Here is a 12,229-nt window from a genome sequence, read left to right as displayed (position 1 = left end):
CCCCCCCCCCCCCCCCCTCCCCTTTCTCTCCCTCTACTTCAACCGTGGTTTTATTCAGGGGAGAAACCCTACGAGTGCTCCCACTGCAAGAAGCGCTTCTCCCACTCAGGCTCGTACAGTTCCCACATCAGCAGCAAGAAGTGCATCGGCGTCATCTCAGTGAACAGCAGACAGCGCCTGGGGAGCACCAGGAACCAGGCCCAAGGCTTCCTCGCCAGGGCTGCCCGCGTCCCCTTCAGTCCACTGCGGACAGCTTAGGGAGAAACTGGAGCACAGCAAGCCCCTGCAGGAGCAGCTGCCCGTCAACCAGATCAAGACAGAGCCCGTGGACTACGAGTACAAGCCAGCGGTAATAGCGCCCCCCACTGTGGCTGCTATGAATGGTGGGGTGTTCCGCGGAGGTGCTGCCGCCCCCCTGCAGGGCACTGTGCAGGCGGTGGTCCTGCCCACAGTGGGGCTGGTGTCCCCCATCAGCATCAACCTGGCGGACCTGCAGAACGCCCTCAAGGTCGCAGTGGACGGCAACGTCATACGGCAGGTGCTGGAAAACAACGCCAAAGGCCAGGTAAACTCGGGCCTCACCACTGGAACGCTGCACCCCCCACAGCAGCAGCTCATCTCAGCCATCAGCCTGCCAATCGTGGGGCAGGATGGGAACGCCAAACTTATCATAAACTACAGTTTGGACCCCAACCAGGGCCAGCTCACACCCCACAACCTGAAGAAAGAGCCGGTGTCTCCGGCTCAGAGCGCCACTGACTCCATTAAGTCCCAGAAACTTCCCGAGGATCTTTCCGTCCGAGGCGGCAGGGACCATGAGGCAAAGCAACAAGAGGAAAAGACCACTAAAAGCTGTCTCCTGTGTGAGAACTGTCCAGGTGGGCTGGAAGCACTCCATGCCCTCAAGCACTGCAAGAAAGAGGGACTCAGACTGAACGGAGCAGGATTAGATAAATCCGAGGCCGTCGCCGCCTTGCTCTCAGACGGAGGACTCTGCAACCACCCCAAGAACCTCCTCTCCCTTCTCAAGGCCTATTTTGCCTTAAATGCAGAGCCCTCCAAGGACGAGCTGGTCAAGATCTCTGACTCAGTCAGTCTGCCGGTCCACGTGGTAAAGAAGTGGTTCGACAAAATGCAGCAGGGTCAGATATCCCTGGGTGCCCCAACACCTCCGTCAGAAGAGGAGGACTCGTGTGAAGCACACAGCGTGGTATCACTGGTCCCAGGGAAGGACTCAGCCACTATAAGCAGTTCTGGGAGCCAGGACAGCCCCACAGAGGCCACGCCAGCAGAGGTCAACGGCACTCACAGCTCGCCGGCCTCGCCCTCGCCACTAAACCTTACAGCCCATGGTCCCGCCCAAGCCGATACCCCCGAGAGCACTGACGGACCCCTGGACCTGTCACTGCCAAAGCCAGCCAGAGAAGAAGCAGAGAGCATGGTGCCTGCAGCCCGGGTTTACCCCTCTGCGTCGTCCTGCTCCACCAAGGGGGAAGAACCTCTGAACTTAACTTGCACAAAGAAGGACACATTGCCACTCTCAGCCATGGAGGGCAGCCCCCTCGCACTCTACGCCAACCAGCCAAGTGCCAAACCCCTCGATATTGTGACCACAATGCAATGCCTGCGAGCACTAACCACCAACAACAGCAAACAGACTATCCTGATCCCCCAGCTGGCTTACACATACACCACTACAGCTAACAGCCCTGCAGGGACGGAGACCAACGAGACCATCCACCTCAACGGAATCAAGGTACGTGGCCTTTGGTGGCGCAGGCCAGAGAGATAACAGGGGTTTATTTAGACTTGACGGTGTCTGCTGGTAACATATGGCCTTGTGTATTAAAAATAGTATTCTTATGCTGTGTTCAGTTTATTAACAACAACTTCAGTTTGTTTTTTTTAAGCTCATTGACTTAGAGCTTCTACAGAGGGGCTTCCATGTTGAATTTAGCAACTCTGGTAGAAGTTCTGCAGACTGGAAAAGACGCTACGCAGTCCAGATATGGTCCAGATCAAAACTTACTGTTCAGGGCCACAAATATCAAAAATCCAATCTGTACAGGGCCTTGCAAGAGTATCTAAACCCTTTACACCTTTTCACATTCAGATATATTTAATTGGAATTTTAAATGCTGGAAAGTAGTGCATAACTGTGGAGGGGAAATAATGTTTGACTCAGTGGAGGCGGTTCTGTGAAGACTTAAGCAAATAAGCAATGTAGAGGTAGATGCTATGATCTAATGAGACCAAGAACAACCTTTTGGGCAAAATGCAAACGGATATTATTGACAGAAAGTAACATATTACATCATCTTGAACTAGTGCCGGACGATAATTCATTAGCAATATATATCGGTCGACAGACGTGTGGTGCGATAAAAAGTTAAATATAAGAGCAGCTTTCCTTTCTCTTGCATTCTAGCCTATCATGTAGGTTGATACTACAGTCATTACATCCTCCCAACCAATCACAAACACAGAACCATGAACGCATCATCAAGCTCCGCCCCCTTCAAAGAGTTCAGAGAGCACACGTTCTTTCTTTTTTTAAAACTTGCGGTTTGGTACAAAGTTGGTTGAATAAAGGGTTGAGTTTGAATTCAGTGTTCTTTATCTAAACATAAAATGGCCAGGGCTGCACTTAAAATATACTCTATATTGCCAAAAGTATTTGCTCCCCCTTCCAAATGATAGGAATCAGGTGTTCCTGTCCCTTCCATGACCTTCGTGGGCCTGCAGACTGTTTCTACAAGCATTTGTGAACGAACAGGTCGCTCTGAGTGAACTCCAGCATGGTTCTGTGATGGGATGCCACCAGTACAACAAGTCCAGTAGGGACATTTCCTGGCTCCTAAATATTCCACAGTCAGCTGTATCATCAGAAAATGGAAGTGTTTGGGAAGGACAGCTCCTCAGCCACCAAGTGGTCGGCCATATAAACTGAGGGAGCGGGGTCAGTGAACGCTGAACGCATAGTGGGAAGAGGTCACCAACGTTCTGCAGTCAGTCACTACACACCTCCTAACTTCATGTGGCATCAGATCAGATGAAGAACAGCACAGAGAGCTTCATGGAGTGAGTCTCCATGGTGATCAGCTGCATCCCAGCCGTACATCACCAAGAGCAACGCAAAGCGTCAGCTGCAGCGGTGTAGAGCACGCCGCCTCTGGACTCCAGAGTCCTGACCTCAAGCCCATAGAACACCTCTGGGATGAATGAGAGCAGAGACTGAGAGCCAGGCCTTCTGGTCCAACATCAGTGTCTGACCTCAGAAATGTGCTTCTGGGAGAACGGTCAGAAATTCCCAGAAACACTCCTAAACCTTGTGGACAGAAGAGTTGAAGCTGTTCTAGCTGCAAAGGGTGAACCAATATCAGATTAAACCCCATGGATCAGGAATAGGAGGTCACTTAAGTTCATACATGAGTATGGCAGGCAGTGAATACTTTTTGGCAATATAGTGTATGTGTTGAATATTTTGATTATTATCAATATCAACCAATATGATTCCTGTTCTATCTTTTTTTTCTATATCACCCAGCTCTACCTAACACACGGTCCATTTCACAAAACAAGGTGGTGGCTGAATCATGCTTTTGGATGATTTTATTAACCAGGGTCAGTGTGGGTGTGAATTTAAAATAGAAATAAATATAGAGCAATTATTTAAGGAAACCTTCTAGAGGCGGCAAAACACTTCAGAGCGGGGTGAAGGCTTAGCTTCCAGCTCGACAACATTCAGGCCGAGCTACGGTCTCAGACCAAAGCCTGCTCATGTTATTGACTGCTCCACTCAAAGTCCAGGCCTAAATCCAAATCCAAATCTGCAGAAACACAAGTTGCTGCTCGTTGTCCTTCTAATCTGCCTTTGCCGCCTCATGTTGCAAGCAAGAGTGCTCAACCCTATGGGTCCCTGCGTGGGGACAGCTGGCGGGGAGGCACATCAGCAGGCCTGCAGCTTTAACCGGGCTTCCTTTCAGCGGGGCTGCATGGAAATGTGCGCCACACGGTTCCGATTTTTATCTGCCTTCTGCAAGGCACTGTATGCAGATGTGTTTGTAAAACCTGGCGCCCAGAAACGTAATGAGAGCAGAAACGACGGGTGTAAATGTGAGGTCGTCTGGGCTGTGCCTCTGCTGTCACGTGGAGGACACATGGCCACCCTTAGCTGCACACGGCCCATTGATCTGCTGGGATCAGTTTGAAGGCAACACCTCTGCCTGCTGCATCGATTTCCTGTTGTTGTATTATACTTTTGTGTTAAGTGGATTGGCATAGATCTGCCTTGTAAAATGCAACACAAACGATGGCCAACATCCTCTGGCTCCAGCAGAGGCTTTAGCGGCAGAGAGGAAGGAGTATCGATGTTGCGGATACACGTGGTGCAGCCGTGTGTCCGCAACAGGAAGTGCTTGTTGCGTTTATTCATGGAGAGCCATGACTAGGGTGTGATTCAGCATCGCTTCATGCAAAGCGTCACTGCTTCTCCGAACCGGCGCTGGGGGAAAACGAAGTATGAGCAGCATTTTATTGTGATGTCTCACTTCCCAGGAGGAGAGGCTGGAGCTGGGCTCCGAGGGCTACTCAGCCCTGGACGAGCAGAACGACTCCGACTCCGGCCCGGCGAGGAAGAAGATGAAGAAGACGGACAGCGGCATGTATGCCTGCGACCTGTGCGACAAGATCTTCCAGAAGAGCAGCTCGCTGCTGAGACACAAATATGAACACACAGGTAAATGTGGCAAAAATCAAACACACACGAGCAGAGCATAAACCAGGCCGCTTCTCAGAACCGGAACCCATCACTTGCTGTTGTGCTTGGAAACATGAGTCAGAGTGCATGCAGAGGGGGATTTTGGGCTGGAAGAAGGGTGGACACCTCCATTCCAGCAGGTATTACTCAACACTCACAGAAGAGGTCTGAGGATTTATTTCCACCAACTCCCCAACGCCGCGCTGCCAGTTTCCCATGTACAGCTCCGTGTGTTGCAACAGGCGATCTCTGGTAGTGATTTGGAGCACTTCAAGATGATGATTCCACGGCCAAGCTCAGGTCAACACTCTCAGAGGCGTTTTCTTCTTCTTTATTACTCCGATACCTGGCTCCGAAGCACAGTTTTGAGCTCCAAGTGACCTCATCTTAGGTGAAACTAGCTGCCTGTGTTGAAATGTTCTCCTTGGATACGCTGATGATAGAGCTCACTCTCAGCATTCAGGGTGGAGAGACGCTTTATGCAGCAATGCGGGGGATTTGTTTCTTGTTGTTGTCTTTCAATCATCCCTTCCTTTAGGAGAACCTTTCTAACAGTGTCGGTGCTGATTGTATCCTGGGCACTGTTCAGACCTGCCATTGAACAGTGTTGAACAGTGACATTACAGCAGACCTGGAACCAACAGGTCTGCTGTAATGTCACACACATCATTATTCAGACAGTAACTTGGTTTGAGTTTCATTTATCGGCTACATACTCCGTAGGCTTAACTGGGACCATTGTCTGACAGATGTGATGCAAGGCAGACAGGAGGATAGAGGGAATATAGAGGTTTGGTGTTTTGCATGAGTATTTTTAGAAAGGCATGATTGCATTAGGCTTAATCAGCTCCAGAATGAATCAAATTGGAGAGCAAGACTAACACGCCCATACAGCGACCCGATAGCTACAGGTGTAAGAATCATCCTTGTAAAAGTAAACAGTATTTCAGGCAGATGGCTGATGGCTTGTCCTGGGGTAAAGGAGAGCAACATGAGTGCAGCAACAGCTGCTTACAGACAGCTGTTTTAGCTCACAGCTGTCCAGGTAATTCAGCTGCCATAGGGGCGTGTAGTGATGTCTATGAAAGTGGTCTGAGGGAAGACGTCCTCCATGTGCCATGAGTGCGTTCACACCTGTATTCAGCCATCTCTGGACTCATTTTGGTGTGAGCTGGGAACAGGTTGAGTTGTTTCAGAGGCGCTTTGTGAGTTTGGTGGCAATCACTAAGGCAGATACATATTGTAGTAAATATGTGTATGCAGGTTTATTTTTTTGTCTGTCAGCAGAGAACAGTATTTTGTTTTCCAGTCACGGGTAACGTGACTGGAACTTTGCTTGGGAGCTGTGCTTGGGAGCTGTGCTTGTAAGCAACAGAACGGTGGTATGTGGTAGGAACTCTGGTGGCCAAGGTTTGTGATAGTTGTAGGTCACGTCGCTTTGACAACTGATGTGAAACATAAAAAACACCTTGAAAAAGTCACCAGAAAACAACAGCTGTACCGTTTGACGAGGAGCAAGTGGCAATTCCTAGACAACTGGGTCAGAACATCTCCAAAAGGGCATGAGTGTGTTTCTGGTCTGCAGGGTTCAGTGTCTATGATGTAAATCAGGACTCAGTCTGAACGCCTACTGTAGCTCAAATTACCAAAGAAGGTAAAGCTGGTTCTGATAGACTGATGTCCCAACACACAGGACATCACAGCGTGTCGTGCAAACAGCCCAGTCAGTTCTGTGCTTGCCAAACTTGTTCAAAGCTGGTCATAATGTTATGCCAGATCAGTGTGGATTTGCAATCTAGCCTAAAGACACAGAACTTATTCATGTAATATGGAACACCCATCTTCATGTGCCGTTGTCCATATTTTAAGGGCCAATGGCAACGGCAGTGTTAGCCCTGCAGCACAGCCGCCTCATGCAGGAATTGAGAAAAATATGAGCTAATATTTTATAAGTCACACAATCTTTTAAGATCCACTGCTTAGTTTTTTGATGAGTTTAACCCCTATACCCCTTCCTGCCTGGATTTATGTAGTTCTATAAAAAATGCGTCTTGGTTTTGCTCTGACTGGGCTAGTAGCTAGCGGTCATTTGAATGTAGCACACTTTAGACACTGAACCTGCTAAAGTGGGGCGTAACGCCACCAGATGGTGGCAAAGCGCTTCCAGCTGGATCTCTGGCCTGTGTGGATTATACACCACTCAGCGTCAGTGGCGTACTTCAGACCAGGAACACTTTTACTCAGACTGAATCCACTTTGAGGGCGATTGTGGTGAGCTTATTTATTTCCCCTCTCTTGGCAGGGAAGCGGCCTCACGAGTGCGGCATCTGCAGCAAGGCCTTCAAACACAAGCACCACCTGATCGAACACATGCGACTCCACTCGGGGGAGAAGCCGTACCAGTGCGACAAGTGCGGCAAGCGCTTCTCCCACTCGGGCTCCTACTCCCAGCACATGAACCACCGCTACTCCTACTGCAAGAAGGAGGCGCAGAGCCAAGCAGGAGGCCGGGAGATCGCCGAGGAGGACGGCGAGGTCCCGACCGAGATGCAGAGGCAGGACACGGCCCCTTCCCTCCTGGACTCAGATGAGCGAGGGAGCAGCACCAGGGAGGACGAAGAGAGCGAGGAAGAGGAGGAGGAGGGCGTGGTGGACATGAATGATATTCAGGTTGTGCAGATAGAGGAGGAGGAGGAGGAGGAGGAGAAAGAAGAGAGGAATGAGGAGGAGATGGAGGAGGAGAGGGAAAAAGGAACATCAGAGACGGAGGAGAAAGAGGAGGCTGACACAAGGCAGCAGGAGACGGTGGGGAGCGCTCAGCAAGAGGAGGAAGTCAACATCAATAAGGAGGAGGGGATGGAAACAGAGGGAGGTGCAACCGAGGAGGAGGAGGAGGAGGAGGTCCGAGAGGAAAGTAAAAGTGAAAGAAACATGAGCGGCGTTTCTGAGGAGGAGAAGGCAGACACAGACTGAAGGAGGAAGGAGACTCCTCCGTGAGACCCAATCAGACCGGTGGTGGCCGCGCGCAGAGGAACAGCCTCCGCTCACTCTGACAGTTCACTACTGTGTAGAAATCCAGGTGTGCCTGAAAAAAAAAATACTAGTGACTTTTGCGCAGGAGAGCGTTTCTCACTGCTCGTAAAAGAGGAAGAGGAATTTTAACGAACGAAGGACATGCATTATACAGACTATGGAAGCTAGAGCCGACACGTTTTAGATAATGTTTTATTACTAAAACAACCTTGGGTCCTTTCTTTTTATCAGTGTTACTAATTTTGTCACTCATATTTTAACCTTTAAAAGCTGTACAGTTGGGAGATATTTCTATATCTTTTTATTGCCAATGAACAAAAAAAAGTCAGTATTTTGTTAAGTTGGAAGGAAAAAAAAAAGACAAATCCTGTGCACTACAAGTGGCTTGGTTTACCTACGGCCTGAGTTTCGTTGTACCCTTCAGTATTATCGCGCCATGCCATCATGCTCGCACGTGTTTAGCATTACGCTTCTCATTTCTGGTGTTCGGAGTGGACCGGGAGCCTTACGAAGAAAAACAACCGAGAGCAAACGTGTTTTTGGAACCAGGCAGTGTTGATGTCATCACAGATGTGTTGTGTCTGCTTTTTTTTTTTTTTTTTTTTTCAGTAAGATTTGGCTGAATCATGATCGACTCCACGTCCGTCTGATAAACGTGAGCGCCACTAACAGGCATGAACTCCACACTTTTCCCAAGCAAAGTCAACAGAAGTAAATATGACAAATACTCCAATATGAAACCTGAAATCTGTATGGATGGACGAATGGATGGATGGACAGGATGGAGGGATGAACTTCCTGACCTTTCCAGACGGCGTAGGAACCCTGAACTAAATCCACCAGCCAGAATCACTAAAAGCCACTAATAAACTTATTATTTTTGTCTTATTTGTTTAATGCGGACACTAAAACAGTTTGGCTTATGACCTCCCAAAAGGTGCAACCTCTCTCTCTCTCTATCTCTTTTCCCCCCTTTTTTACATGTGCATGCACATTACATGAGCAAGTTACTGAAGCTAGGAGATGCTAATGGGGGGGAAGCCTCGTTCAGGCCAGGTCAGTCTCAATTGGCTAACCGGTCGTTCCCAAAAACAAAAATTCAAAAGCCAAAACGTCTGCTTTCTTAGCCACCTCCTTTGATCCCATCCACAAACGTAGAGCCTTATGCAAAAATAATTGTGAAGAAGAAGAAGAAAAAAAAACGTGTAAGAAAGCATGCATATCAGAAGTGCCATTGGATCTTGCTGTTGAAGCTTACAGCTGGGATCAGCCGGTGCCGGGTCTGGGTCAAATAAACCGGAACACTGTTGCGGGAAGAGTAGAGTTTTAGCCTGCAGATTGACACATGGGATTTTAGAGCTGCGTCTTTCGTTCTCATAATCTGAGCGACTAATAATCACCGAGCATGTTCCAATGAAGGCGACTGGTTTGTCGCGGTTAACCGCATCCTGCCTTCCCTAAGCTTGTTCGGCGCACTTGTTTAAACACATAGAATCCTCAGCTGTCTCTTCAGGTAACTAAATGAAGTCTCATTGAAGCCTGTTTTTACCTGTCAGTATTATTTTTGTCCCTCGTGTTGGTTTATGTTCTGTACGTGTTCTACAGTGGCAGTATTATCCCAAACCCCCGACAAGATGGGTATGTCTGTTTAGTTGTAGAAAACTTTTGTATTTATGTGTCGGATTATTTTCTTTTTCTTTTCTTTTTTTTTTTTTTTACATTTCTTTACGCTTATTTATTACACAATGTAGTGTACAATACTGTAGTTTGTATTAATGCGATAATATATTTTAGTATGAAAAAAAAAGAAGAAAAGGCGAATAACTGCAACTCTGGAAAACAAGACTCCGGCATACTGAAGTATGTTTTTTTTTCTTCTTTTTTTTGAACGAATGAAGTTTTTTTCTTCTGGGGGAAAAAAAGCTCTCACCATGCAAGCCAGAAAATGTGGAACCTGTGACCTCTCTGCATCTACTCTCATGTCAGTTTTCTTTGCCCTCTCCCAATATGAAGCTACTGAACTTTGAAAACTAATTGTATGTCTAATAGCATGAGTGTGTGCTGTCGTATTGAACGATGATCCCTAACCACATAGACTGTCGTTTTTGCCAAGCCAAAATAATAATGCCGTATGTTCTTATGTTCTTATTGTGCCAATTTGTTACTTTTCATCAGTGTCACAACCACGCCCAGTTTTCTATGCCCCTCCCCTTTTAACACCCTCATCTTTTTTATAATAAATGTTTTTGTTTCTCTTTTTTTTCCATTTTTTTATGATTCCCCATCTCACAATAAAATGCATCAATTACATGTGTACACTGTCATGATGTTTAGAATTTTAAATGAAATTTTAGCATCTATAGCCAGAAGAACATGGTTGGCAACAATATGTTGACAGTTTATTTCACACGATTTGATTATATTCTTGTTTTGTTTTGTTTTGTTTTACCTTGATTACATTATGAAAATGAAATAATTTTAAGTGGTATGAAAAAAATCATATGAAAGTTTATATAGCTATATGTTAAATGTTAAACATAAATACTGAGGAATTCATATTTATTTAATTCAGTGTGAGTTTAAAGTATTAGGTTATTTGTTCACAAAGGGCATGATTCAGATTTTAGTTGGAAGCGGGATTCTCTCTAGTAATTATTAGCAGTCAGCATCTTACCTGCAGCAGATAATGCTCTTTATTTTGATCAAAAAGAGATAGGATTTCTAACTGACCACTACTCAAACTGAAAATAAGTATAAAGGAAACATTCATCTTCCTAAAACAACTCAGTTCAAAAAGGTCAGAGTAGTTCATTGAACATTTTTAGGAACCTTTTCATTCTCTTATTTGCCTTACATGTTTTTTTCTTACTGCACGCAGCCCGCGTGCCATCAACAAGCCCAGAGAATGAAGAGAAATACTGGGTTGGGCGGGGGATCAAAGCCCCAGGAATAAAGCGCGGGTAAGGTGAAATCAGTCGGGCAAATGTGTTTGGAAACACTACCTGTGCTTTTGAAAAGTCCCAGACTTCTCAAAAGCAATGAGAAGGGGTTTATGTTTCCTTTTACTGGCTGACGATTGGACGGTTAGTTTTGCAAAAAGAGTGCAGGAGGAGACTTGAGGTCGACATGACAACATGTCCTTTTGTTTAATTACTGTCTTGCACAGTTTGAGTAAATGTTGGTAAAGGAGCAAAACTGGCTGTTCCGAAGAGAAACGTGTCATTTAACAAAAGCATTATTCCAGCAGTAGCAAAGAACTTAAACATGTTTTTCACAATTATTAAGGCATGTTAATATTGTTATTGGATTCCTTGCAATTCAGTGTTTAAGCTGAGTAATATTGGGTACTAAAAGACTTAGAAAGGTTCCTTAAACACTGAAATAAATGTACACAGAAGTGTTATCTTAAGACCTAAACACTGCCACTTAACTACTGACCTTTACTGATGTACAGGAAACATGATAAAATTAATTATTTCATTACTTAATTTTTTTCATATTTCATGTACATCAGTGCAGACGTGTCCTACAGTCCCCAAAGAAGTTCTTAAAAAGTTAGTTTGGATAGGGAGGTTCTGTGGCGTTGTAATTGCTAGCCTTAGAGCAGAAAGATTTCAGATCACTGTGAGCTCTTTGGAAAAGTAAATAAATGCTTGGAGTAGGGGAAGCCAACAAGCTCGTCAGATTTATGCTGTATCACTCCACTTCATCAGCTGATTTGGCAGATCTGGGGGAGACCTGGAAAGCAGAGGAGCGTTCCATGTTTGACACTGTTGCACAACAAACAGTCTGAAATCCAAAAGCCTTTTCCATTCTAATGCAGCTAGAGCAGTCTCCGTTAATCTGGCTGATTAATACAGCCAACAGACTCAATCAACATAATCAGACATAGTAACGCAGATGCCGTTCAGCAAAACAACACTGGTGTGCAACAATAGGTTTGGCAATGAATAACTATTAATAAGTGCCTAAGGCAATTTTTTTAAAGCGTTAGTCATTTTTAATGAAAACTACTATGTCAGGGCTCCACCTGATTATCAAGAAGCAGCGGCTAAACAGCTGTCAGTGTCTGCCAGCTATTGTCTGATAACTACCTGGTGAGGTGTGGTTTGTAGAACACTAGATGAAGGAGGGAATTTGCAAACTGCTGTTCTCAAATAGCAAACCCTGCACACATATCCAGAATAAATGCAAACAACCTCTTTACAAAACACAAGAATTTAATAATTGAAATTAAGTTAAAATGCTTCAGTCAACAAACCTTTTAACTAGACTACCAATGTTCAACTAAACTACCAAGTAAAAACGAAAAGAACAAAAGCGAAACCCATGAAGCGATGCAATGACTTCACAGTTCAGTGTGATTATGCGTGTTAAACAACCAGGTCTGTTTGGAGGAATTGGGAACAATTAAGATTCAAATTAACACTTATTATT

The 12,229-nt window shown here is 45.8% G+C and overlaps 1 protein-coding gene across 1 annotated transcript in view; it reads left to right on the top strand.

The window, feature by feature from the left end:
• The window catches only part of zeb1b (zinc finger E-box binding homeobox 1b), a 59,587-nt gene extending 49,540 nt beyond the window's left edge, over positions 1–10,047 (top strand). The window contains 4 exon segments of the mRNA XM_012871198.3: positions 59–207; positions 209–1,756; positions 4,558–4,738; positions 7,062–10,047. Of these exon segments, the coding sequence (XP_012726652.2) occupies positions 59–207; positions 209–1,756; positions 4,558–4,738; positions 7,062–7,732 (2,549 nt within the window). The 3' untranslated portion in view covers positions 7,733–10,047.
• The last annotated feature ends 2,182 nt before the right edge of the window (positions 10,048–12,229 follow it).

Source organism: Fundulus heteroclitus, chromosome 21 (assembly GCF_011125445.2).
Source record: "Fundulus heteroclitus isolate FHET01 chromosome 21, MU-UCD_Fhet_4.1, whole genome shotgun sequence".
NCBI classification, from domain to species: Eukaryota; Metazoa; Chordata; class Actinopteri; order Cyprinodontiformes; family Fundulidae; genus Fundulus; species Fundulus heteroclitus.
Note: the sequence above shows the minus strand (reverse complement) of the source record. Positions and strands in the feature narration are given on the sequence as shown.